Here is a 27,539-nt window from a genome sequence, read left to right on the forward strand (position 1 = left end):
ACTTGCAATCATTTGATCGCTCATAGAGTATAATGCAATAACATAGTATTGCAGCCTCATATACTGCGTTTTGACAGGCAGTCTATCAAGCTACCCCACAGGTATGGCTAGATAGGCAATCGGTTATGGCAGCCCTGGGGATTATCAGAAGATGCCTCACAATGTCATTGAAGGGGGAGGTTCAGGTCCCTGAAATACAGATTTGGGCATATAAAGTTTTAGCAGCTGCGATCAGCATTCACACTGTTAAGGGCGACTGTCGGCTGTCAAAGACAGCCAGCACATGCATTGTATGGAGCAGGATCAACCCCCGATCCAGCTCCATACAAATCCTTTGTAGCGTTAAGGAGTAAGGTAAAATTCCTGTTTCTACTTTTACTCATCTACATATACAATAATTAATTGTCATGTTTTTCCAGTCCTGTTGATCAAATCGACCAACTGATTCAGAAACATGGGATAGGGACAGGCTAAATGACGTGTGGACTGAAAGGGGCTTTGAAGTTTCTAGATGTCCGAGACAAGATAAGCGATGAAGATAGAAACGAAGGAGACGCCTAGGATCTTCCTCTGATAAGCCCTAATTAGACCTGCAAGCAAAGTGGAACACCCACCCCAAAAGGGGCAACCCTACATCTGGAACCTAAGCTGATTCCCTATATGTTCCTAGATGTAATATGAAGAAAATGAAATACATAAGAAATCGCGTGACAGATAAGCCAAATGAAAACGCAGAGGTAAGAGTACAAAAGCGATAATATGAGAAGAGCCAGAGAGAGCAGTAGACAGATGAGGTCGAAGTCCAAAGTCCAAAAAGGAAGGTATTACAAGAAACACTCAGAAGAACAAAGGCTAACACACTTAATCATACAACAGGACTGGTAAACTAATGTATTACTGGCATCCTCCATAAAGTGGAAGCGCAAGAAGAATCATGTGGTTTGGAGCTGACACTGTGACATCACACTGGATCTGTGCATGCGCGTTGGTGCCAGCAGCGGCGTGACATTAATGAAATGCACTCTACTTCGATTCTTTACTTTTATGCAAATTTTCTGCAAGAATGAACTTATTGAAAGTATTATTAACCAGAAGGATTTAAAACGAAAGACTAGAGTCCAGCGAGAGGAATTATGCAACAAGGGAGTGTCTGTAAAGGTATTTTGCCGTAGAAACACATAACAGATTATTAGTTCATGGTGGCAAACAATCCTCACTGCTGACATCCTTTATACTTTGAGATAATAGGGTAAAATGTTCTAGAAGAATTATATTATAGCACGTATATCTCATAAGTTTCTATATAGATACTTCCCAAAGGCCTATAACCTATATGTACTGTATGTGTACAGTCTATTTCATAAGATTTAACACAGGTCAACTTTTTAAACAGAAAGGTATGTAGAATATCAGTAAATTGAAAGCACATTTTCAAACTAGTTAGAGAGATGGTGAAAAAGATGATCTGTTAGTGAATGAATAAGACAAGACAAAGTATTTCCTACCCATAAAAGTATATATCATGTACTGAATTTGATTCCAGAGATGGTGCAGTATCATTAATAAAGTCAGAATTGATAAGCTGAGAACTAAGCCCTGTGAGGAAATAAGAAAAGATGCTTTCACCATTGACATTAGTATAATACAGACTTCAACAAGGCACTGTGGCTTTATCATACAAGCACTGAAAATGGTGCCATAGAAATAGAAGGACAGCTGTACTATTGAAAATGTGACAGAACATTGTGTTACCTGCTTTGAACCACTTTTCAGGTATGCTATAGACACTTTTTTCACCATGTTCAAAACAGGGTCAAGGTTTCAAGGGAAGGAAGCATGGCCTATATGCACCATTGTCCACTAAAAATTGTGCCAAAGCTGGCACAAACTAAGCTAATTAATAGGTAGTATAAAATTAAACAGCAATGTCTAAAGATGCAGCAGTTTTAGCATCACTCATGAGCCTCTGTAATACATTTGGTGTATTTTAGAACTGTTTACTCTAAGTTTACATTCTATCTATTAAGCTTCTTTCACACGAGTGTTTTATCGTGGTTATTTTGCCAGGATAAAACTCTGTCCGAAAATCACGACCATTGGATTCCAATGCAATTGTTCAGATGGTGATTTTCCCCTGCGTGAAATCAGTCTGTCGGAAAAGAGAGCGTACACGGTGCGCATTCTGGCCTGCTGCTTTTATGCAATGCTGGAAAAGATAGGACTTGTCCTATCTTTTGCGGGAATATGCCGCCCGTTTCCATAGACTCCTTTGGGAGCCTATGGAAGCTGACAGAAAAAAGAGGTGGGAGAGAGTTTAGTTTGCTAATGTCTCTCCCCCTCTCCTTGCCAGCAGCTCCCATAAGCTGGGGAGGGTGTTTAGTACGACTAGCTCTGCTAAGCTGACACCCCGTCCTGCCCCCTCCCCTTGCCAACAGACAGCAAGAGGCAGAGATGGTGAGGGAAGGGGGAGGGAGTTTAGCAGAGCTGAACTCTCTTCTCCCAGCCGACGGTATTCCGGGCTGCAGCATAATACACCACAACTCGGCCATCTGAATGGGCTAGAAAACAGAAGATGCAGCCACAACTTGGTTGCGGCTACCTCTCTTTCATGCAATTTTGGGCTGCATTGCCAAAAATTGCACGGTTCGTGAGAAGGAGCCCTTAGACAGTATTAGTACATCTGCCCCGTTATGTACAGCCATCTAAATAGCCCAATGATCCCAATAACGGGGAATTTGTTAGGATTTTAATCTGGTGTTCTACTTTATAAGTTTACCCTACAACTTTTGAATCCAGTTTTACAAAATTTAGTATATGGAAAAAACTAGCAGCACCAGAATGGTAATTCATATGTGAAGTATTACATGGATTTTATACAGCCATAGTACAAATTTGCAAAGGAGTAAAACAAATAACTATAACAGAAGACTAAGAGAAGTGGAAAAATAGTTAAAAATATAAATTGTGTGAGACATCAGAAACTTTTTTTTGGAGCTAAGGCTTTATGGCCAACATAGACAAATCTAGTTTTTATTGTGAAGCCAAAATTCTTCTCTCTATTCTTTGCAGGCAAATTAATAGCTCTTTAATAGCCGTAAGCTAAAATTCTCCAGCTGTACCACAATATCAGATAAAGTACACAGTTTAAACACAGAGACAAAGCATTTCCCAATAAACAGTAACATTATCACAATGCATGTTCATTATAGGAAACATCAATTAAGGTCTTAATAATTACAATATAATTAATTACAATGTAAAGAAATTCTGTCTGCAATGAATATGGTCATAAAGGGAGCGTAACCTGTATTACTTAAAAAACATTAATTAACCATTATTGTATTTCCTTACACAACGCCATTTCGTATAAGGGTGAAGGAGATATTTGTGAACTATTGTTGATCCTATATTACGAAAAGTTATTTTATTAACCAGTGTTAGTAATTACTATAAATAATAAGAAATTTCAGCAGGGCCCAAATATCTATTGATTTTAAATTAGAAATTCCAAATTTAACCCTTTGCAATCCAATTTTGGATTCAGGGTTTTCTAGGGGTCTTTCTCTTTCTGCCATTATACAATGGCACCATCTGCTGGCTAGAGCCAGTACTGCAGTATGGGACATGCTGGAGAGGCGCCCGACAACAGTAATATACAGTAAGTAATATACAGTAAGAAAACCCTGCCAGGCATCTTCCGACATCGGAGCTGTACAGACTTCAATCAGAATGTCTTCAGACGTCAGACAGTGGATTGGAAAGGGTTAACAACAAGGTCTACATTATTATTCATTTTACACTTTATAGGTCAGGTGTCCTGTCTCCATTAAAATGAATGTCAAGATAAATTGAGGTTTATATTTAAGAAAAGCGTCTACTATTGGAAAACTAAGTTGAGTTATCTAGTTAGTTAATTGCTAAATATGAACCCCGATATTTCAAGCCATTTCTAGGTTTAAAGCTTAAATTTCATTTTACAGTTAACATGTTATTTAGTCACCATCCTAGGTTCTCAAGCTCTGGAACATGTATACCAGAGGCTGAGAACCATGTGTTTTAGGGGTATTTGCATGGTCCTTGTACTGTGCTCTTAATAGGTTCAGCACATGCGTGACCACAGACTTGGTAGTACTTTGATGTAAATTTATTATCTATGAGGTACTTGGATTTGAACATTGGAAATGAAATGAAACATCTTTGAAAGGACCATCCAAAATTGCATTGAAAAGTGGTGTTCTAGACAGTGGTCTTTTACATAATATATGGTGGAGCTTAAAATTTGTCACAGGAAGTTTGGCACAGATAAGGAGGTATTCTTCTCAATGAGTTAGGGCCCTTTTACATGCAATGATTATTGCTCAAAATTTGTTCAAACGGCTGAAAGAGAGCGATAATCATTACATGTAAACGCAGGCAGTCATACACTATTTTTTCAATTGTCATTCAGCATGGTTTTTAGCCCGCATAAAATCCATCATGAAGCTGCTCAGAATTCATTCCATTTGAATGCAATTCCTTCAGTCTTTTCAGCAGAATAATGATGGTTTTGTATGCTTTGCATGCACAATGAGTGCTGTGTTTACTCATGCCAGGAGAAGACAATGTACTCATTGTGTATGCAAGGGAGAAAGACAATGGAATCTGCAGGGCCAGATAATCTCATGCCAAGCTGTTACTGAGTTTACTTTAGCTAATGAGAGAAAATACAGATTATTAGGTTCAAGTAATATTATTCAAAAATGTCAGCAGCTCATTCAGTCGTGCAGTTGTTTAAGTGTTGCATGTAAAAGGGCCTTTAGTCTTTTAGAAAGGTTTCACTGTACATTAAAGAAACCCTCCAATTGAAAGGCAAAATTTGTCCTAGGTCTGAAGGACAGAAATTATATTACCTGATGCCCTCCTTTCTTACATTTCTCCTAAGGATCTACCAGTTGCCAGACCTCTCTTTGGTCTTGCAAGATGGTTGCATTGCTTCCCTTACTGCCTGATGAACATTGTGTATTAGCAATGCTTCTGGTAGTTGAAAACACTGCACACTGCTCTAATTGGTCAGTACTGCCTATGAACCAACAATTCAAAGGCACAAGTGCATTTAAAAAGGGTACCATGTAATATTATGCCCCCTCTTCGGTCCCTAGACAAATTTTGTCCCTGAGATCGAAGGGTTGCTTTAACTTCCCTAACTGTATCACAGCCTAGAGACAGATGCCTGTGTAGCAAATCTCCTATGATGGAAGAAATATTTATTCTCCATATCAAATTACTATATAACGTTTGGAGTAAAAACTACAATATAGGGTTGGTCGTTGTAATTGGCTGGCGGGTAAAATTGGACTGATTTTTGCAGAATTGGATCACGCCAACTTGACCCAATTTTGGCAAAAATTGTTGGAAAATCGTCTTTCCTATAACATATACTGAATGATGTTGATGGTGGTGGCGGCGGCGGCGGCTCTTCAGTGAATGTGGTTCAGTGGTTAGTACTGTTGCCTTGCAGTGCTGGAGTCCTAAGTTCAAATCTCCTCAGGGACAACATCTAGATACAGATGATGCCTTTGGACAGATTTGAATCTAGAACTCCAGCACTGCAAAGCAACAGTGCGAACAAGTGAGCCACCATGCTTTTTTTTCTTCTCCATAGGAGGAGAAGAAGGAGAAGATTAAACACAAATGGAATATAAAAACTCCATATAGATGTTGTCATTGGACAAATTTGAACCTTGAACTCCAGCACTGCAAGGTAGCATTGCTAACAACTGAGCCACATTCATTGGATAGGTGGCACCACAACTACAGCTACAACAACCACCACCACCACTACCAAATGTGTAGCTGTATTCTCATGCAATGTGACTGACTTTAATAGAAATCGAATCGGGATTGGTTTGTCCTGATTATTTTTGGGAAATTGTTTCAATCATGCACAACCCATTATTTAAATAAATGCTCATCACGACTATAATACTCTTCCAGGAATGAAAATGATCAGAACTAGCTCTGTACAAACTGAATGGGCAAGGAATACAGATTTCAAGTAAAGATAGGTTTTGCAATTATCTCACCTACAGATTCCAGATAAATAAATTATATCAGCTGTCTATGACCACTGCATGGAATTGCTTGGAGGTAAGGAAAGTACAATATTGACTACAACCAGCACCAATGTGACAATGAAAGTTTATTCAGAATCTATATAAAATATAAAGAATCTCCTGAGAAATTAACTTGATTGTCAACCTGAAATTATACATTCTAAGGGCTCGGTCAGATGAGCGTTTTTTTTGTGCACCTATGTGCGCAAAAAAATGTGCTCCACAGTTGTGCAAAATGCGCGAGACCGAAGCTCCGTGCTTTTTTTTTCATGTGCCCAAAAAAGGGTGTGCAGGCCTTTAACGGGCAAAGTTTTAGATGTCTGTTCACTGGAGCAGCTGTGCTTGTAGAAGCGCAGCTGCTCCCCAAATTCCCTTCATCACTGGACACTGTGACTGCACTATCACAGTGTTCAGTGATGAGGGGAATCCCCGCAGGCATGAAAGAATCCCCTGCCACAGCTGTGGCAGAGGACCACAATGCTATCCCATTGCTTTCAATGGGGCCCGCGCTGCTGCCGCCCCATTGAAAGCAATGGGGTGAAGGCAACCCCTGCAGCAATGATTTTCAGAGGGGGGCTTGAAATATAAGCTCTACCCTGAAAATCATCCCTAGCAGTAAAAAAAAAAAAATTAACTCACCTAGAAGCGCTGTCTGGCTCTTGTCCCTGTCAGTCTTCATCTGTATTTTGGTGGCCGTGGATTGAAAAATCTCCGCCTCCAGAAAGCGCTGCCTCTAATTCGCTGAGCACAGTGATCAATCACTGCAGGAGTTACCTTCATCCCATTGTAAGCAATGGGATAGCATCGCGGTCCTCTGCCACAGCTGTGGCAGCAGATTCTTTCGTCCCTGCTGCAGACCTCTCATCACTGAACACTGGGACAGTACTGTGACAGTGTTCAGTGATGAGGGGACTCCTTGCGGGGATTAACAGACATTACACGATGCCTTTACGTGCAGCACGGACCTTACTGGTGCGCATTATAGGCACGCATGTCCTATCTTTTGCAGGTGCAAGCATTTTGCGCCTCTAAAAAACTGACATCCAAACACTTCATAGGAAATCAGTCAATTAGAACCAATGGTTCTAATAGACACAATTTTTTTTGTGCATATAGGCACGCAAAAAAAATTACGCGTCTGACCGCGGCCTAAGGGCTGACACCCACTAGCGTTTTTTTCTCTATTGCGCTGCGAGAGCAAGTGAAAACACTCGCCTCACAGCGTGAGAAAAAAGCCAGGATGATGCCGGGATATCGCCAGTCTCCGCAATGGGGCCAGCGGCAGCAGCGCTAGCCTCATTGAAAAGATAGGGAGAATACCGCGGACAACTGTGACAGCTGTGGCAGGAGTTTCCTTCATCCCCGCGGGGACCAGGGATGAATAGCTAAGCGCTAGCTGTAATTGGATGAGCGCTCAGCCAATCAGCACAGCCCTTTCAGGAGGCGGTGATTTTTAAATTCCCGCCTGCTGAAAGTGCTGGACAGCAATGTCGGGGAGCCAGCCAAAGGACGCGTCTGAGCGGCGGAGAGGTGAGTAAATTTTTTTTCCCTTTTTTACCACTTAAAGGGGTTTTCCCGCGAAAGCAAGTGGGGTTAAGCACTTCTGTATGGCCATATTAATGCACTTTGTAATATACATCGTGCATTAAATATTGGCCATACAGAAGTTATACACTTACCCCCTCCGGTGCTGGCGTCCCCGTCTCCATGGCGCCGAACAAAGCCACCTTCTGCCTGGATTAGACCCGCTTGCGCTGAAGGGGCCGCTCCGGCGTGCTCGCGCCGCACAGGTCTTCTGCGCATGCGCAGAAGACCTCTGCAGCGCGAGCACGCCGGAGCCGGACAGAAGAGGGCAGACTGCACAAGCGCGTCTAATCCAGGCAGAAGGCGGCTTTGGTCGGCGCCATGGAGACAGGGACGCTAGCACCGGAGGGGGTAAGTGTATAACTTCTGTATGGAAAAATATTTAATGCAGCTGTGGCAGAAGTCCGCGGTATCCTCCCTATCTTTTCAATGGGGCTAGCGCTGCTGCCGCTGGCCCCATTGAAAGGACTGGCGATATCCTGGCCTTATCCCGGCATCTTTCTTGCGCTGCGAGGCGAGTGTTTTCACTTGCAGCGCAGGAGAGAATAAAACGCCAGTGAGTGTCCAGCCTAAGGCTGCATTCAGACGGTTTTCAGGCCGAGCCAATATACGTTGTCCTCGTGTGCAGGGGGGTGAGGATGAAAGAGCCAGGAGCAGGAACTGAGCTCCCGCCCCCTCTCTGCCTCCTCTCCACCCCCTCTGCACTATTTGCAATAGGGGGAGGCGGGATGGGGGTGTGGCTAATTCTCGAAACTTAGCCCCACCCCCATCCCGCCTCTCCCCATTGCAAATATTACAGAGGGGCGGAGAGGAGGCAAAGAGGGGGCGGGAGCTCAGTTCCTGCTCCTGGCTCTTCCATCCTCCCCCCCCTGCACACGAGGACAACGTATATCGGCTCGGCCTGAAAACCGAGCCGATATACGTTCGTCTGAATGCAGCCTAAGGGTGCTCTTAGTATAGCAAATGCTGTATGGTTTAAATGCAGTCTGATTAAACTAGATTATATCGTCATTGGTGCTGGGCGGTTACTCTAGGTGAATACTGATTTCAGCTCTGAGTCTTGTACAATTGTAAAAATTGTAGGATTATACTAGAACTATAAGAATTAATAAACTATGTAATTTATACATTTTACAAGCTTTTATGTTCATTATGTGTCTATGTAAACCTTGAAATGAACGTCCGGGTGAACCTAAGCTATATGCTAAAAAAATAAAACCAGAAAATAGTATTACAAGTTTAGGCATTAGTGATTCATAAACTACAAAGAAGTGGGATAATCTACTTCTAAATCTTCATTGCGTAAATGTTTGTCCTTGAAGCAGCTGAGCATTAGCATAGGACCTTTTTGGCTTGGACTAGCATAGCACAGATATTGCACAATTAGGCAACATGGACATGATCACTGACCTGAGGATTATCTGCAGATGGACTGGTTTCCTTACCAGCCACTACCCCATTTTCCTTAAGGAGTCCCGCTGCTGGGTCTATTTTCTTTACAGTCAATTTCTTAGGATTGGAAAGATCTATTTTACCCACAAAATCATTCAGCGGGAGCTTGTTTGGTTTGGATTGTTGCTGTTCTTGACTCTTATACCAGCTAGGGTAAAGCAAGGGATCTGAGGTTTCTGCAGTTGAGAGCACTTGAGCGTTAGGAGTCTGTTGAATACCACTTGGCTCAACACCACCCTTTATCAGAACAAATAAAATAGAAAGTCATGTTATGGTTTGGAATGCAAGCTCAGTCTTCTGAACACTGTATACATATTTAGATTCAGCTTGTAAGGCAACATAGTGCAGAACAAGTATTGTCCTAAGATGAAATAATGTTAAGTTCCTAATGAAGATTATATGGTTAACTGATTCACAAGTAGTTTAGAATGTAATCATGTATGGAGTTAAAAGTAATAAAGAGTCAATCATAAAAAGCCAGCATAAATAATAATACAAGACTTATCATGCAATCATAACACTTGCCTTCTGAAACCCGAAACATGGTTTGAAACCAGTATGAGGGAAGCAAGATCTCGAGAAATTAATATTTAGTAATAATTAGGCCGGCCTCACACAAGTGGATTTGAATTGCAGATTCCGCGATCGCCAACCATGCGTATGATACTGGGTAATATGTGGGCATTGAAAGGCATTGAGTTTCAAAGTTTCGCTCACATTTGCTGGAAGGTATTGTTGAGTTTGCAAGCGGAAGAAAAATGAGAGCAAGCTCTAATTTACTGCAGATTTTGCACATATGAACTCCATGGATCTCTATGGATGTATTTGATCCACAGTGCATGCGCAGTTAACATTCCATATGGACGCAGATTTGCAAGCATGCTGCTAGAAGACCAGATACAAAAGAAATAAAGAAAGCAGGATTTTGTGGGCAGACAATGCAGGACAGTCTGGGGAGCAACACACCATCCGGACTGCTGTCTGCAACCTCTGCTTATTCTTCTGGGCTCTTCCTCCACAATAATTAATGTTTTTGTTTTTTTAAGTGCTTTATACTACTTTTAAAAAAATTAGTATAAAACTAGCCAAGCCAAGAGAGCAGTATCCCTTTCTTTAAGGCATGACTCCATGACAGCACAAGGGAATGTCGCCTCGGTGGTCGTCTGAGCAATAGAAGGGTGTTTCCAGGCGGTTTGGCAACTTTCTGATGTCATTCCCTGCTTTTGATCGTTCTTCTGTGTGGACGATACGCTGTCATACGCAGTACATCCACGCAGAAAACTGTATGGGTATGCGCCATACGCAATTCCTGCGGGCGATCATTGGCAGGTCTTCCTGTGGATATCCGACCTGCTTGTGTGAGCCTGGCCTCATTGTGACAGTAGTTGACATGGATGGTTTAGTTCACACTTAAGAAAATAGTGTGCAGCTTTCGGTGTATGGGATATAAAAGGAGCACTAAACCTAAAACATGAAAATTATAACAGCAACACACAAAATAAGCAGCTAATGTCATTAACAAATATAGGTGTGATTTGTTTTAAATCCCAGAGCGGTCAGTCTCACCTCCATAGTTAACCTAGAGGCATCAACAGATTGCACAGAAACTATAGCTTTAAAGAAGGCCAAGATACAAATTAGGGAGAAATCTACAATTAGACAGATCCTAATGTCTTCACCAACCTACATTTTCCAGACATGACAATGGATTTTCTGAAATAACCTTGTTCATATTTATCTAAAGTAAGCAGCCAAGACAATAGCATATTGATATAGAGGTTACAGAAAAGATGCCATAGTCATCAAATCCATTTTCAACATCTTTTAACCCATTCTCGTCAGCCATATAGCTACAGAATTTGCATATGCTCCATGCAGTCAGCATATATATAATAATAATAAAAATAATAATAAAAATCTTTATATAGCGCCAACATGTAGTAATTAATTGCTGGAAACAGTATGGGTGAGGGACCTGCTTCAACATGCTACAAATAATGGGGTGATACAAAAGGTAAAGCAGCTGGAGATGTGAACAGTAAGGCGAGGTGAGAGTATGGTATGCTATATGCACAGACAATGGTCAAAATTAAGCCGCATAGTGGCTAAATCGGTATGACTGCAGGGGGCGGTTGATTGCGGCTAGCAGGGATTGTAGTCAGTAGGACAGGTAGCATATTATCAGGAGGAGTACAGAGAGGTTTGGTTTAGGTGATATGGTATGCCTCCCTGATGAGGTGCATTTTTAGAGCACGCCTGACGTTTTGTGTGTCGGGATTGCCCATATAGTTTGGGGTAGTGCGTTCCAGAGGACTGCTGCTGTTCTGGAGAAGTCTTGGAGGCGGGAATTAGAGGTCGCGTTAAAGGCGCACTTAATCTGTTTTCGTTAGCAGAGCAGAGGACAAGGGCTGGGTGGTGGATTGGCAATGTAAGGTGCGGTGCTTTGGAGAGCTTTGTGAATGAAGCTAGTGAGTTTGAATTGAATTCTGTATTTGATGGGCAGCCAGTGCTATGACTAGCACTGGGCAGAGGCATCCGTGTAGTAGCTGGACAGGAAGATAAGCTTGGCTGCAGCATTCAGGATAGATTGGAGAGGGGAGAGTATGGTTCGAGGGAAGCTGATAAGCAGCGAGTTGGAATAATCGAGCCAAGAGTGGATGAGGGACAACAGTGAGTGTTTTTAGCATGTCCATGGTGAGAAAAGGGTGGATTCTTGCGATGTTCTTGAGGTGCAGGTGACATGTTCAGGCAAGAGATTGGATATAGGGGGTAAAGGAGAGATCAGAGTCATATATAACCCCAAGGCAGCGGGCGTGCTGTCTGGGAGTTATGGTGGTGCCACACACTGAGATGGAGATGTCAGGATGAGGTCGGTTAGTAGAGGGCGGAAACAAGAGAGGGTCAGTTTTTGTAAGTTTCAGTTTTAAGTAGAGAGAGAAGAGGAGGTAGAGCCAGTGAAGGAAACACTGAATTAGCGGTCAGATAGATAGGAAGACAACCAGGAAAGAGCAGTGTCCTTTAGACCGATGGAACAAAGCATATTAAGGAGGAGTTTGTTGTCAACAGTGTCAAATGCTGTGGAAATGTCAAGGAGGATCAGTAGGGAGTAGTCACCTCTCGACTTGGCTATCAGGAGGTTGTTTGACACTTTAGTCAGGGCGGTTTTTGTTGAGTGCAGAGGGGGTGAAAGCCAGACTGTAGGGGGTCAAGAAGAGATTTTTCTGAGAGATAGCTTATAAGGCAGGAATAAACTAGGTGTTTTAATTGTTATGAAAAGAAGGGGAGGTTGGAGATAGGTCAGTAGTTGGCAGCATAGGATGAGTCAAGGGTCGGTTTCTTAGGCAGTGGGGATATGATAGCATGTTTGAATGAAGAGAAGATGCCAAGGGGTCAGAGAGAGGTTGAATATAGTGGTGAGGTGGGAGATGACTACCAGAGAAAGGGACCAAAGGAGGTGTGTGGGAAGAGGGTCGCTAGCGCAGGTGGTGGGGCGAACAGAAGAAAGCAATCCGGATACCTTTTCCACTGTTGCTGGTCTGAGTACAGAGAGTGAGCAGGAGCTAGATGCAGTACTGAAGAGAAAAGGGTCAGGGTTAGTCTGGGATTGGGAGCTTATTTCCTGCTGGATGTCGCCAATTTTCTTTTTGAAGTAAGCAGCCAGCTCTTCAGCACTGAGATTCGTCATTGGGGGCTGCAATTTAGGGCTGAGGAGGGAGTGAAAAGTGTTGAAGAGTCATTTAGAGTTGTGAGATAGTGAGGAGACGAGAGGTAAAGTAGACTTATTTGGCATGGTGGATGGCTAGGTTGTAGGTTTTGAGCATGAAGTGGAGAAAGTCTGCAGACTTTTGTGACTTACTCCACATCTGTTCAGTACACCTAGGGCACCGCCGGATGAAATGAATTTCAGACGTGAGCCAGTGTTGCCGTGGTCTGCATTGGATGGCTTGAGCCATTGTGTTGTAATGTGTGGCTACCAGGTTGGGGCAAGAGAGGAGAGATATAGGGGACAGAGAAAACTGTATGGTCTCAGCAAAGTTTTGGGTGGGAACAGCCTGAAGGTTTCAGTATGTATGATAGGTAGGAGGGTCTGGAGAGATGCTAGGGTGCTTGACAGAGAAAGAGAGGAGGTTATGGTCTGAGAGCAGGAGCAGGGAGTTAGTGAAGTGAGAAGTAGAGCAGAGATGTAGTAAGACCAGATCAAGAGTCTAGCCATCTCTGTGAATGGGGGAGGCTGAGAGTTGTGAGAGACCAATATAGACATCAACGATACATCCTGGGTATACAGTACTCTCAGGAGCTGAGCCTGCTCCATACACTAAGGGTCTTGGCTGAGTTTGACAGCCGACACTCGTCTGCACAACCACGATCAGAGGTAACATTAATAAAGGCTTTTAACCCTTTTTTCAAACTGTCAATTCTGACAACAGCATTTAAATATCCCAACTGATCGAGATTGAAATATTGCATTATCTGCCAATGGTCTCATCAAACTACTTTCTAAGAATTTCTTACTATCAACCAAAGGTAACTGTAATCAGTTTAGGTGATCACAATGAAGAGGATGCTCTTTTTCTAATAATAAACAAGTTTTTAAAAAAAATTTTTTTTTACTATATGCACAATTGCTGGGTTCTAATTTTAGTTGATTTGTTGGATTAGGCACACTTAGTTTACTGATTGTGTTGACAAGAAGAGCAAAGATTCATAAGTTAGTACAGGAAACCTTATGAAGGATAGTTTTCATTTCTCATTACTGTATGAGTTCATTTATGGACTAGTATTAGTGATGGTTAGACCAGTACAGGATTAACCCTTTCCTGATGTGTGGCATATGAGTACCAATCATGTTGAGAGCCAATGCCCACATGCAACTGCCAGGATCAGAGATAACTCCGATAAAAGTTCTGCCAATGGCATTTAAATGTCTTGATTGGGATTGAGATGTCCTGAATGCCCCCCACCCTGGCTATGAGATCAAGGGGTCCCATCCAAGTGTCATGTCAGCATGGGGCCTTTTAAAGGACCCCATTGCTTCCAAAATTGTTTGTCAATGGCATATCTTAATAGGAAGCCTGTTAAAAAAAACAGTATAATGCAATACTTTAGTATTGCATTATACTTTAAAAGCAATCAAATGATCGCAAGTACAAGTCCCCTATGGGAACTTGAAAAAAGTTTAGATTAAAATAAAGCCTTTTGAATTATTGCAAAAATAAATATATTAAAAGTTTAAAAAAAACTTTCCCCCAAAAAGTAAAAAAAAATGTAAAAAGTGGTATCAGTGTGTCACTAAAAGTTAATAATTTCATTAAAATATCATATTATTAATCCTGCATGCTGCCTGCATCAGAAAAATACATGTAATGCCAGAATTTCTCTTTTTTTTGTCATACATCTTCATTAATCGCAACATAAAATAATTAATTTTTCTATTTAAAAAAACAATTTTTTTAAGTAGTACTACATAAATTTGGTATCACTGTAATTCTACTGACCCACAGAATAAAGAGAACATGTCTTTGTTACTGCATCTTGAATGCTGTAATAACAAAGCCCTCATAAAAAATTTTTAAGTAGTACTATATAAATTTGGTATCACTGTAATTCTACTGACCCACAGAATAAAGAGAACATGTCTTTGTTACTGCATCTTGAATGCTGTAATAACAAAGCCCTCATAAAATGATGCAACTGCATTTTCTTTCCATTTCACACTCCTTTTTTTTTTTTTTAAATCCTTGTAATACATTATATGGTATATTAAATGGTACTATTAAAAAATTGAAGTCTTCACACAAAAAACAAGCCCTCATGTAAATATGTCACCTAAAAAATAAAAAAGTTGTGATTTTTGATGTAAGTAGTGGGAATTCCACAACTGCAAAATATGACCTGGACACAGGAGCATCTTTGACCCTTTGGTCATTAAAGGGATAAGTAACATTGGGTACAGTTATAACAAGCAGTATGACATGATTGCTGATAGAAGGTCTTTACATGCAAGAAATATTGAAATTTAGAAAAGCAGCCTTGCTTGCTACTCGTGGCAGTACCAGTGTGGTTCACTTTTGAGGTTCAGGGAAATCTGCCAGGCTGAATCATATGTGGCATTAATAATACGTTGTGAGCCTTCATGATGCGCTACATGTACCAGTTGGTCTGCCACTTTTTGTATGCCTCATCTATGTGCAAGAATAATACTAAGCAGCCCCCCTCAATATATGGTAGTAATGTGAGTGGTTGTGCAATGCTCCTCCAGATAACAATTAGGCTGTCTGCATGTTGAGGGACGTGGTGTCTACATCTGCCCTTGTAATTTGTATCGTGATATCATTAGTATATCAAGAAGTATGGCAGTAATTTTTGAATTGATATGCCCTTTTTATGTGATTTATATGCAATGTTATTGTAGGAACCCACAAAAGGAAGAGGACCCTTGATATGGGTTGTAGGCTTTTGTATTTTGGCCAAAATATTAACTAATACCTCGTATTTATCTGTATTCTTCGTTATTTTTGCAGCAAGCAGTCAGGCTTTAAATGCTGGAGGAGCCAAGGGTTGCAGTACCAGTGCAGTTTACCTATAAGGTGCAAAGCAACCCTCCGGGCTGAACCATGTGTGGTGTCATTGATATGTTGTAAGCTTGTATGGTGCATTATATGTACTATGTGGTCTGACACCCTTTGCATACATTATCCATGTGCAAGTATAATGCTAAGCAGCAACTGCCCTCAGTATAATGAAAGTGTGTGAGTGGTTGTTCATTATTCAGTATTTAGCATCTGTGCAATGCTCTGCCACATTGCAATTTGGCTGTCTGGTTTTATACCTGCCCTTGTATTGTGTATCAGTGAGTATGGTCGCTGGCAGTGATTTTTGTTTTGAACCAATATGTCCTCTTTCTGTAATTTTTTTTAGCCTTGTTTGCTACCATGAAAAAATGTCTGATTAAATAAACCTTGCCACCGGGGAAAGCTGTCTCCTGGTGGTTCAGGCATCTATATAATACCCCATACAGGCCGATGTATTGAGCGCTAGTTCCTTTAAGTACCAATCAGATGACTAGAAGAAGCAAGTTTCCCCCTTTTTACAGTAGACCTTTCAGTTCTCCTGTCATGTCTGTGTAAGTAAATACTTGAATTCCCCATACAATAATGATTCTGGACCTTTTTTTACCTTAGAATTCTTGACATGTACTACTGAGGTACAACATAAAAAAATCTATAAAGCAGTAAGAACAGTATGCTTTCAGCTCTGCGGCTATTTTTCACTAAAGCTTTATAAGGGCATTCACAATGTTTTTTATGCTAATGTACCGCACCACTCATGTTTCCAAGGAAGGAGCAGATTTTGGCAAGTCATTGTAGACACCAACAATCATTTGAACCTCCCTTGCTGTGCAGCAGTGGTCCGCAACAAGTGGCCGGAGAGTCACATGTGGCTCACAACCTCTTCCTGTGTCGCTCACCATGGCAGTCAATTCCTGAATTGACTTCCTGAATTATAACTACATGCACTGGCAATTACTATTATTGCAGACAAATCTTCTCGGTTGTTGGAGAAATAGGAAAAAACTAAATAGTGAAAAAAAACTGTATATACAATAATATAAATAGATACCTGAATATCTTTAGTCATTTCTAACTGGTCATAGGGAACAATCAATGAAAATGAATGAAAATAGCCGCTAAACACAGAGTCTGTCCTCCTAGGATTAGTAACATAAGGACACGGAACTGGCCTAGCTAAGCACTCCTTGCTTCTCTGCCCCACAGTAACACCTCTGGCAAAGGACTATACGATAGTATTATGTATTATTATCACTGCTGAGATATCATCTCAGCTGTGTCAGTGAGTCAGACAAGGTGACGTTTTCATGGCAGACTGTTTTTTGCAGGGTGGTTAGCCATTGCCTTCCCCTGTCATCAGTCATCTGAGTACTCATTTTACCAACCTCAGAAGGATAGAAAGCTGAGTCAACCTTGAGCCGGCTACCTGAACTACACGACGACTGATCCTGAAACCCTCAGGTCATGAGTGGGAGCTTAGGACTGCATTTCTGCTGCCTTAACACTCTGTGCCACACAAGACTCATGAGTCAGACAAACTGAGCTTTAAAATGACATGTGAAGATGCAGAGAGCACTGCGGAGACAGGCTGTTGTAGGGGATGTGTCTGCCAAAAGTGCATGAGGAGTAGCAGTAGCCCAGGTATTCACAGGCTGTGACTGTAAAAGGCCCATTTGTCCATCTCACTGACGCAGTTGAGATGTTGTTTCAGCAGTTATAATGATACATACTACTGTCGTTGGTCCTCTATCAGGGGGATACTAATGCACGGTTCAGATCACATTTTAGCCATCCACCAAGTGTTTTAATCTAAAAAGGTATTAAGACATATAAGACATACCCGTAGACTTTAATTGGTGAAGCATAGTTTGAAAGTTTGTGAACCTTTTTTTTCCTTTTGTGGGATAGAAAAGCATAGCATACCATGTTTTGTGTCCCACAAAGAAATACATGTTTGACATATACATTTTTTTTACATCACCATCACTAGGAAACATAAAGATGTTTAACGTATATGTTTTTGTTCTCAAATGCCTAATAAAAAACAAAAAAAGTGTACAACTACAAAACTTTATTTAAAAGTAAGACGAGTAAAAAACATACATTTTCATGTAAAAACCAACTCAAACGTATAGCAATACATTTAACATATACGCTAAAAAAGGTAGACGTTAAACGTACAATAAAAACGTTATGCGAAAAGCCCTATAAGCCATATTTACATGGGCAAGTGTGTGATGCAGGTCTGTGAAAATATGACCTAAGTCGCATTTGGTTTTTTTTTTGTGATTTTCATGCATATGCTGTGTTTATGCATTAGAAACGCGGGATTTTCATCGATGTGCATGTGTTTTTCACTCCCATGAAAAAAAAGGCGCTTGTGGTACCAATAGGTAAAATGATAAAAAAAAATAGCATAGCATAGTGCAATGCATTTTTTTCTGCCATAAGAAATAATGGGGGATTTTTGAACAAGAATCAGCCAAAAACAGGACATGCTGCGATTTTTCTATCTTGGACTGTCGGTCCAAGAGAAAAATCACAAGTGCACATAAACCCATTTAAAATCATTGTATTCACTGGGTGGGTAGGGGTATACTCCCCCCTTGGGGCCTTTTCCGCTTCAGTGACTACATTAAAATCATTGGGTTCTTTTCTCATGTGAGCCCTGTTCAAAGTCAGAAGGAACTTGCACAGGAATATCGCCCGTGTAAATACATCCTTAGTAAAGTGGCATTTGCCAAAGATCAAGCCTTTAAATTAGTTGCCTTTGCAAAAAATATTCACCTTTCAAAATGAGTAGATCTGCACATTTATAAAATAATGGTTTACTACAGTTTATGTTCCATACAATGACAGTTACGAGTATAGCTTCTATAGGTTGGTGTTCTAGCACTATTATTGTTATAGGTAGCAATGCACTGATTTTCTTTGGAAATAAATATCTAAAGAAAACATCTAGCCTTCTGATATTTGGGCTTCAGACCTGTCAATGCAAGATCCTACATGAACTCACTGTATGTAGTATAAGTGAGGCCCTACTAAACAACCAGACACATCCTAATTCTACAGGGTTAAGCAACAGGGTCCATGCATTTCTTTAGATAACTAATTGAACAAAACATATGTAGTGGCCTAGCGGATCCTACAGAACATTCACAGCACACTTGTCCTGTCACACCTGTCTATATGCCATCCATGGATGTAGAAGGTGACGTCTGTAGGAGAGACCCAGTGTCTCCTCTTCTTCTCTAAGCCTAGAGCTTAACACTGATGTCAGCTGGTCTCCCATTGGCTGATAGTCAGATTCAATTTCACTGGTGCAGAGTCCAAGGGTGGGAAAGCCACCACACAAGTCCCTATGCAAGAGTGGGAGGATTCCAGAAAGTGCAGGAAAGAAAAAGAAAAGATAAAAGGGAGTGACAGTGAGCAGTTAGGCAGACTCAGTCAGGTGTGAGAGAAGAGAGGTTGCAGTTCAGTCGTGTTGAAGAAGAGGAGATACCCATACGAGAGCAAGCCGGCAGTTCAGCACGTTTTTCTTCCAAGGTCGAGCGAAGTGTAAACCTGCTTCCTTGGCACCCCACAGTGGAGGAAAGAAGAACCTTTCTAAAGTCCATCTTCTTCAAACAGTGGGTCATAGCTACCCGGTGAATTTAAAACCAGGATTATTAGCCATTCAGCCACTTGTCCCTCTGCTTCATATATACTTCACTAAATCTAAATCAATCCTTCTTCTAAAGCAGCTAGTGGGGAAATTGTCTTAAAAAAGAATACACAGGAAAGGAAAAGAGAGAGCTTTGAATTCAGGTCTTAATCAAGTCAATATCACTGTATCTTGCATCGTGATCAATTGCCTGCTTAATACTGCATCTTTGTGTATCTGTTTCAAGTACTTTTTCTGCAGAATTGTAAATTCCATTTGTATTTCAAATATTAAAGTTAGTAAATCTGTACACTCCCAGATTTCTAAAATATTGCTGGACTCGACTCTGTTATTTCTTTGGCATACCACCCTGAGAGTCCAGTCGGAGTGTTGGCGTCACCATGACAAAACTAGGCCTCCGGCCATACGTGCTACAGTAAGTACTTTGAGGCCGCTGCACTTACATATCCAATCCATTGAACCAATCAGTTTAATAGCTGCATTCACTTGACAAAATAATTCACATAATCACATAAACATAAAGTTAGCAGGCGGCCTCCAACTGAGACCATGCTATTCCAAAAAAGATTAAAGGATCATCTGGGACTGAAATATTGATGATCTATCCTGAGAATAGGTCATCAATATCTGACTGGTGGCATTCTGACTCCTGGGTACCCCTGCTGATCAGCTGTTTGAAGAGGCAACAGCATTTGGGTAAGTCCTGCAAACATTGTTCTGACCTGTGACATCATACCCATTAGTCAGTTGGCCTATGTGCAGCTCAGTCCTATGACAGTGAACAGGACTAATCTATAATACCATGCACTACTTCTATGAAATGTATGGCATTGGGCCTAGATTACCGTGAAGAGGCAACAGTGTTCAGAGAATTCTGTGGCCCCTTCATGCAGTTGATCAAGGGGGGTGGCGGGAGTTGGTCACCTTTACAGTTCGTTGCGTCATCAATATTGTAGTCATGGAAAAGCTCTTTAAGTGTATTATGTGAGATTATAGCGTGTCCATACAGATGTAGCAATGGTTAACATGACGGACACATCGTGATAACTCAGTTTACAGCATTGTTCTGCACTGTAGTTAAAGTATCATAACCCGCTGAATGTCAAGTTAACATTTGTTACATCTCTACATTTTCAATTTCTTATACACAATAACTAAATTCTTATCTTGTTCTTCAAACCTAAGGCTAAGCAATGTGATTTTCCTACATGACATTATCTTCACTGGGTGTATTAACATGTTAATTATTAGCATAAGTGTCACAGACAATTACAATATTAGATTGAGTTATGCTTATATTACTTGTGGGGCAGGGGGACTTGGAGTTGGCTTTTCTGCCTCCTGAGATGTGGTTTGTTCTTCAATTAGGCTTGTGGCTGTAACTGTGGTCTCAGGTGCAGGGGCAGGTTTTTTAGTCACTTTCTCAGACACGTCCTCTTCTCCAGAAGACTCTGTATGAGCTTCCTCTGACTCTTCATCCTCTGCCGCTTCTTCTTCTTCCTCTTCAACATCTATAATAAAATATATATATACAGTATATAAAATGCTATTTATAAATGAATTCTTGTTTATTCAAACTAAATAAAATCCACCAACATATGTAGCATTTTTGTAACCTTTCTCCATTACTGTTCTCACATATTTTTTTCATTGCATTTTTCTATGAGGTGGAGAATAGAGATGAGCGAGCGTACTCGCTAAAGGCAAATACTCAAGCGAGTAGTGCCTTATGTGAGTACTTGCCCGTTCGTCTCAAAAGATTCGGGTGCCGGCGGGGGTGAGCGGTGAGTTTCAGGAGTGAGCAGGGGGAGCGGGGGTGGGGGTTAGGGGATTGGGGGGAGGAGAGAGAGATCTCCTCCCCACTCTCCGCTGCCGCTCCCCGCCCCCCGCCTGCACCCGAATCTTTTGAGACGAGTGGGCAGGTACTCGCAAAAGGCAATACTCGCTTGAGTATTTGCCCTTAGCGAGTACGCTCGCTCATCTCTAGAGGAGAGCAAACGTCCTTTGGAAACTGTCAACAAGCAAACCAATTGGTGTTGATGGATATTAATATGGATTTATTATCATTCTAATTCTGGTAAATTAGTATATAAATAGTACATTGTATTAATATGTATTGATGCTTTCTTTCATTCCAAGAATTGTGTTGGATTTTTCAAAATAAAAGTTATAGAGCTTCTTTTTTTAAAAGAAAACCAATGTATATGACCTTACATCTTATATGCCAATGGATAGTAATTATACAGAGTCTGTATAATCTGGTACAAATCTAGATTGCAAAAGAGTTTGCTAAGTAAAAATGGTGTATTAGGCTAGTGCTGAAAGCACAATAAACTGCAATACATAAATATTGCAGTATATTTTATAAGAGATCAAGTGATCGTATGTTCAAGTGCACTACTGGGGCTATATAAAAAAGTTTAACAAAATGTTAATGTTTTAGTAGTGAAACATAATAAAAACGATATACAGTACACGTGATATAATCATAATTGTACTGACCCTTTGCTTATTATTATCATGTCAATTATATCACACAGCGCATGCCATAAAAACTAAGCCCAAAAAGCAATGGCATAATTGCACATTTTTTCCACTCCGCTCCACACTGTTTTCGGTACATTACACGGTGTGCTATGGTGCATTAAAGTATATATAACATGTGCCACAAAAAACAGTCCCTGAATATGCCTATTCAATGAAAAAAATGTATAGCTCTTGGAAGGGCTGAAAAAAAATGTCACCACCAAAAATGACTATGGTCAGAAGAGGTCAAGTTCAGGACTTGATAGGATTTATCATAGCTGTGTAACGGACAGAAGTACAGATGAGCGAACGTGCTGGTTTAGAGCAATTACTCGATCGAGCATCGCTTTTTTCGAGTAACTGCCTAATCGGGCGAAACAAATCGGGGGGCTCCGGGGGTGAGCGGGGGGTTGCGGTGGGGAGTGGGGGGGAAAAGAGAGTGAGAGAGAACTCCCCCCTGCTACCCCCTGCTCCACCCAGCCGCCTCCTGCCCCCCGGCGCCCCCCGAATCTTTTCGCCCGAGTAGGCAGTTACTCGAAAAAAGCAATGCTTGATTGAGTAATTGTCCTAAACGAGCACGTTCGCTCATCTGTAGACAGAAGCCATTATGTTAATGTAAACACAGCCTAAATAGGTAGCACTGTAGATATAAATCTCTTCTTTCAGCTCTGAGAAATCTTCTTTTTTTTGGATCCAAATGTTTATTTACAATTCACAATGGGCACATACCTTTATAAAAGTCAATTTCTCTAATTATTCTCTCTTCTCGTTTGAGGTCCACTGTTAAGTAATTCATATTTTCATACCCGGGCTCAATTTTTTCCACTTGCAATCCTCTAGATGCGTCTGTAATTCTAAAGGAGTGAACATTGTATCTCAGGGTGAACAAACTAAGACAAAACAATAGTCAGGGGTTTGGATCTTAAATTTAGGTACTTACTTTTGTAATAAACCTTTAGAATTCTGTGGGTAAAAAAGGAAAACATCATACTTAGATGCAATTATCCAATTTCTGTAGGCAAATGTAAATTTAGTTATCCTTTTTAAAAGGAAACTGTCATGTTGAACACAATGTCTGAGCTCGAGGCAGATTGTTATAGAGTAAAAGGAGCTGAGCAGATTAATATATAGTTTTGACGGGAAAAAAATTGTGTAAGGCTATATTCACATGGGTGAGAGTGATATTGGGCTGAGAAACCTGACCCCATATCTCACTTGTCAATGTGCGGTTTACCCATGCAAAACCCATAGATGGTCCTAAGGAGCACCGACCTCAGATTTCCCCTATAGTGCCAGACCCTGATGCTCCCAACAAATGCTGTCCCCATCTGAGCTCTAGCTGAGCAACATTACTACAAGCCTGCTGACCTCTTCCAACTCACTGATTACAAATACTCCGGACCCCGCAATCACCTGACTCCTGCCCAAATCCTGTGCTACTGCTAATAAGTGTGTGTACAGAGTTGCTCCAATGTGACGTCCAGAGCGTCTGTAATGAGTGAGTTGGAACAGTTCCCATTGGTACCTTGCAAATTGCATTTCAGGGTGCCTATAGGGGACACAAAGAGTCCCCTTCCCCTGTCACCTGCTTACACACTACAGTTGCTATTGTTTGTGGCAGGTAAGGGGTTAAGCTGCCAGGATCTAAGGTTTCTCTATTCCTGGCTGTTAGAGCAGAAGCCTGGCTGTCAGTAGTTAGTCAAGCCACTGCCTTAAAAAGATGTATGTGTAGATTTAAGACCGATTAGTGAGGCCAGTAAAAAGGTGTATTGCGGCTATGAAGGGGTTAAAGAGGAGAGAGAATAAGGAGCGGCTCTCTGAGCAGGAAGAAGGGACAGGAAGTAGTGAGTCTGTGCAGCTATGTGCAGTTTGAGAAATTGGTAAAGCTCCTCTGTGTGAAGCTCTGCTGCAATGTGTAGAGCTGCTGATACTCCATTGAGTCTGTGCAGCCATGCTGTGGAGTGAGGAGCAAGGGATACTCCCTGTTGTCAGTGAAATTGCAGTGTGCAGGATTAGCCCTATGGCAGTCAGCTCTTTGACGGACATATTTTTTTAGATAAAGGCTGCTCTGATTGCAAGCAATGAAGAAACTTCTGCCACCTCGTTCCCCTCCTTCCATATGTTGATGTGATACAGAGCTGCCAGAAACTACATTACTGATGATTGGGTAAGGACTTTTGAGAAACCTGCTACACAGGGAGAAGACATGGATTGAAATCCTTATCATCAGCTAAAGATTTTGCAGAAACTCAATATATGGATACTAGACTTTTACCACAATACACCTAACGCAGATCCTCTGCAGTAGCTGACTGGTACACGGTTGTGAGTCCCCCCGAAACTGGACTTAAACTTTTTATGTTTCATTAAAGTTTATGGCTGAAAAAAATACACGTTGGCTCCCATACCGAGGCATAACTTGAAGCTCCCGGGCCCCGATGCAAAACTTGTAACAGGGCCCCCAACTATAATGCTTTACTTATAGTACTGGGCTCCCTATATGGAGAAGACAAGCCTTATGGGCCCCCTAAGGCTCCTGGGCCCGGGTGCAACCGCATCCCCTGCATCCTCTATAGTTACGCCGCTGCTGCCGTACCCTATGTGAGCTATACCTGGAACCTCCGTGCTACTAACACTGTCTTAGATCACTGGGGAAACCCCAAACCAGATATCAGGGCCCCCTCAATCAGACCTGAAACTACCAAACTCAGTATTAAGTTTCATTTCATTGCTGCTTCATTCAGACTACAGAATAACCAAAGACTTCTTCAACAGTATGTGTTGAATACAAGTTAAAAAGCGCATGTATCCCAATACACTCACCTGAAGGAACATTGCCATTTCAGGCTCCTCCATGAACTGAATTCCTGATTCTACCAGCTTTGAGACCGTTTCTGTATGATCTGCATACTTCTTCATTAAAGACTTAACATATTCAAGTTTCTCCTCTTGGTCTCTAGTAATAATCTGAGTCAGTTCACCCTTTCTTTCTTCAAGAACTGCATATAAATAGTCAAATCTCTCACTCAGCTGTTCTTTCTGTTTTCTACAGTTTTCCTAAAAGATGAAAAAAATCATTATTTCAAATGCTGTCTTGCATATGTTTTCTTTTTAACATCTTACGCCCAAACCACGAGAAGACAATGTTTTTTATGGACACATTGGACACCTATAATGAATCATAAAGCATATCCGTCTATTGATCAAAAAAACGATATGAACACGGCTTAAAAAAAAATCATATTTTTTTCCCGGACAATGGAAAAAAGCCCCCTATTATTATGGACTGTCTTGGAATTCACAGACGACTGGTAACCCTGGTCATGAAAATCGGGAAACCCCAAAAATCAAGGAAACCCCAAAAACATCCATAAATATTTCACAATAACACCATATAATAGCTTACAGACAGCATGCATCATTGCCAGCTGTGTTTAACAAGACTGGAGATGAGCGAGCATACTCGCTAAGGGCAATTACTCGATCGAGCATTGCCCTTAGCGAGTACCTGCCCGCTCGGAAGAAAAGGTTCGGCTGCCAGCGACAGCGGGGAGCGGCAGGGGAGAGCGGGGAGGAACGGAGGGGAGATCTCTCTCTCCCTCTCTCCCCCCCGCTCCCCACTGCTCACTGCCGCAACTCACCTGTCACCCGCGCCGGCAGCCGAACCTTTTCTTCCGAGCGGGCAGGTACTCGCTAAGGACAATGCTCGATCGAGCAATTGTCCTTAGCGAGTATGCTCGCTCATCTCTAAACAAGACCCATAATCACTGCATAGCATTTTTAACTCATTATGTTCCACATAGAATAAATATGATTATTATACTGTATACTCTTCTGAGTACACTTATTACTATGTTAATTGTGTTGGTTTTAGCCAGTTTCATAGAGAAGAGCTCACGTCAGACTGGTGAGATTAAAAGCCATAATCACTTACTATCACATTCAGCATCCATTGTGTATATAAAGTACAATATTTCAACTGCAGGTGATTTAGATCTTTCTTTTTCTTCTTTTCTGCATTTAAATAGTTCTTTTGACCCTATCTGAAACCAATATACCTTCACATTTAAATCCAATAAACATTCACTGAGCTTTCATTACATCCAATAAAGCCAGCTTACGAGACAGTGACCCAAACCAGAATGTGACCAAGTCACTAACACTTTTCATTCTTAACTATGTGTCACATAGAAGAATAAAAAAGGTTCAAGTGAAAGATGATTGGTCTCATAGTGTACTTCAATTAGGATGCTCTTTCTAAAGGCCATCCCTGAAATAATCAGTCACCTGTGAGGTCATCCAGAATATTACATCTCCAAATGTTATGATGCTGCATTTCTAACTGCAAACTAGTATGATATATTAAACCACAGGAAGGAATGTCATATTTATCTTCTATTCATCATTTCTGTTTGCATATTTTATCTACAATGTGTTTTCATTATTGATGCTTGTGATTGGTAGTTTATAAAACATTTAAAAAGACGCCACCAATGCATGCAAGGCTCATGATCAAAGCAAGACTCAACCAAAAGGCACAGTCAAGGTTACATGTAGGCTTTCCTTCACCCAGGGCAAAGACTCAGTTAAATGGGTGTTCCCATTTCAGCTTTTCATGGCCAAGATGGGAAAACCCAGCGCTCTGTCCCGACCACCTGTCGGAAAGACCTTAGTGCTTCGGCTCTCATTGAAGTGAATGAGAGCTATGGAAACAGATAAGCATGCTGTGCTACACGGTTTCTGTAACTCGGGGAGTTATGGAAACAGCGCAGTGTGCTGTGCTATACTGTTTTTTAGGTTCTATTGCCTTCATTGAGAGCTACGGTAACAGCACAAAAAGGTTGTATTAACTATGGGGAACAAAAGATTCTCAATTACGGTGGCAGAAAGGGGACATTATTACTTATTGAGGCAGAAAAGAGGCATTACTAATGATAGGGCAAAAAAGGGGTAATATTAATTATGGGGGCAAAAGGCAACATTACCAACTCGGACAGAAAAGTTGTCAATAGTAATTATGGGGGCAAAAAAAAGCACTAATAATCATGGGCCAGAAAAGGGGTATTATTAATTATTAGAGCAGAATAGGCAGCATTATTACCTATTGGGCTAGAAAAGGGGCATTATTAACCATGGTAAGCAAAAAATGGGCATTGAGTATAGGGAAAAAAGGGGAATTATTAATTGGGGCAGAAAATGCAGCATTATCAACTATGGAGGCAGAAAAGGCAGCATTATCAATTATGAGGGGGAAAAGGGGTATTCTTACTTATTGGGGCAGAAAAGAGGCATTATTAATTATGGGGCAGAAAAGAAGGAGAATTATTATTGATGGTGCAGAAAAGGAGCATTATTGTTTATGGAGGCAGAAAAGTGGCAATATTAATAATGGGGGCCGAAAAGATGGCATTAGTTACTGAGGCAGAAAAAGTGGCATTAGTTAATTATGGGGGCAAAAAGGGAGAATTATTGCTCATGGGGGCAGAAAAGCGGCATTATTAATTATAGGGACTGAAAAGATGCCATTTCTTACTAGGGTAGAAAGACAGCATTAGTAATTATGGGGGCAAAAAAGGGCATTACTACTCATGGGGGCAGAAAAGGGGTATTATTATTTTTTTAAGCAGGCAGCATTAGTATCTATGGGGCTAG

General features: G+C 41.2%; 1 protein-coding gene across 2 annotated transcripts in view; it reads right to left on the bottom strand.

Moving 5' to 3' along the window:
• Window positions 1–27,539, bottom strand: part of TRIM55 (tripartite motif containing 55) — a 120,475-nt gene that overhangs the window by 17,962 nt on the left and 74,974 nt on the right. The window contains exons 5-9 of one of the 2 annotated variants that reach the window (XM_066578270.1): window positions 24,711–24,944; window positions 22,828–22,850; window positions 22,617–22,741; window positions 20,664–20,872; window positions 9,087–9,365 (exon numbers count right to left, since the gene is read on the bottom strand). In XM_066578270.1, coding sequence (XP_066434367.1) covers window positions 9,087–9,365; window positions 20,664–20,872; window positions 22,617–22,741; window positions 22,828–22,850; window positions 24,711–24,944 — 870 coding nt within the window. The remainder of the gene's footprint in view (window positions 1–9,086; window positions 9,366–20,663; window positions 20,873–22,616; window positions 22,742–22,827; window positions 22,851–24,710; window positions 24,945–27,539) is intronic. The other variant, XM_066578271.1, reaches the window with a different exon arrangement.

This window comes from Eleutherodactylus coqui, chromosome 9 (assembly GCF_035609145.1).
Source record: "Eleutherodactylus coqui strain aEleCoq1 chromosome 9, aEleCoq1.hap1, whole genome shotgun sequence".
NCBI classification, from domain to species: Eukaryota; Metazoa; Chordata; class Amphibia; order Anura; family Eleutherodactylidae; genus Eleutherodactylus; species Eleutherodactylus coqui.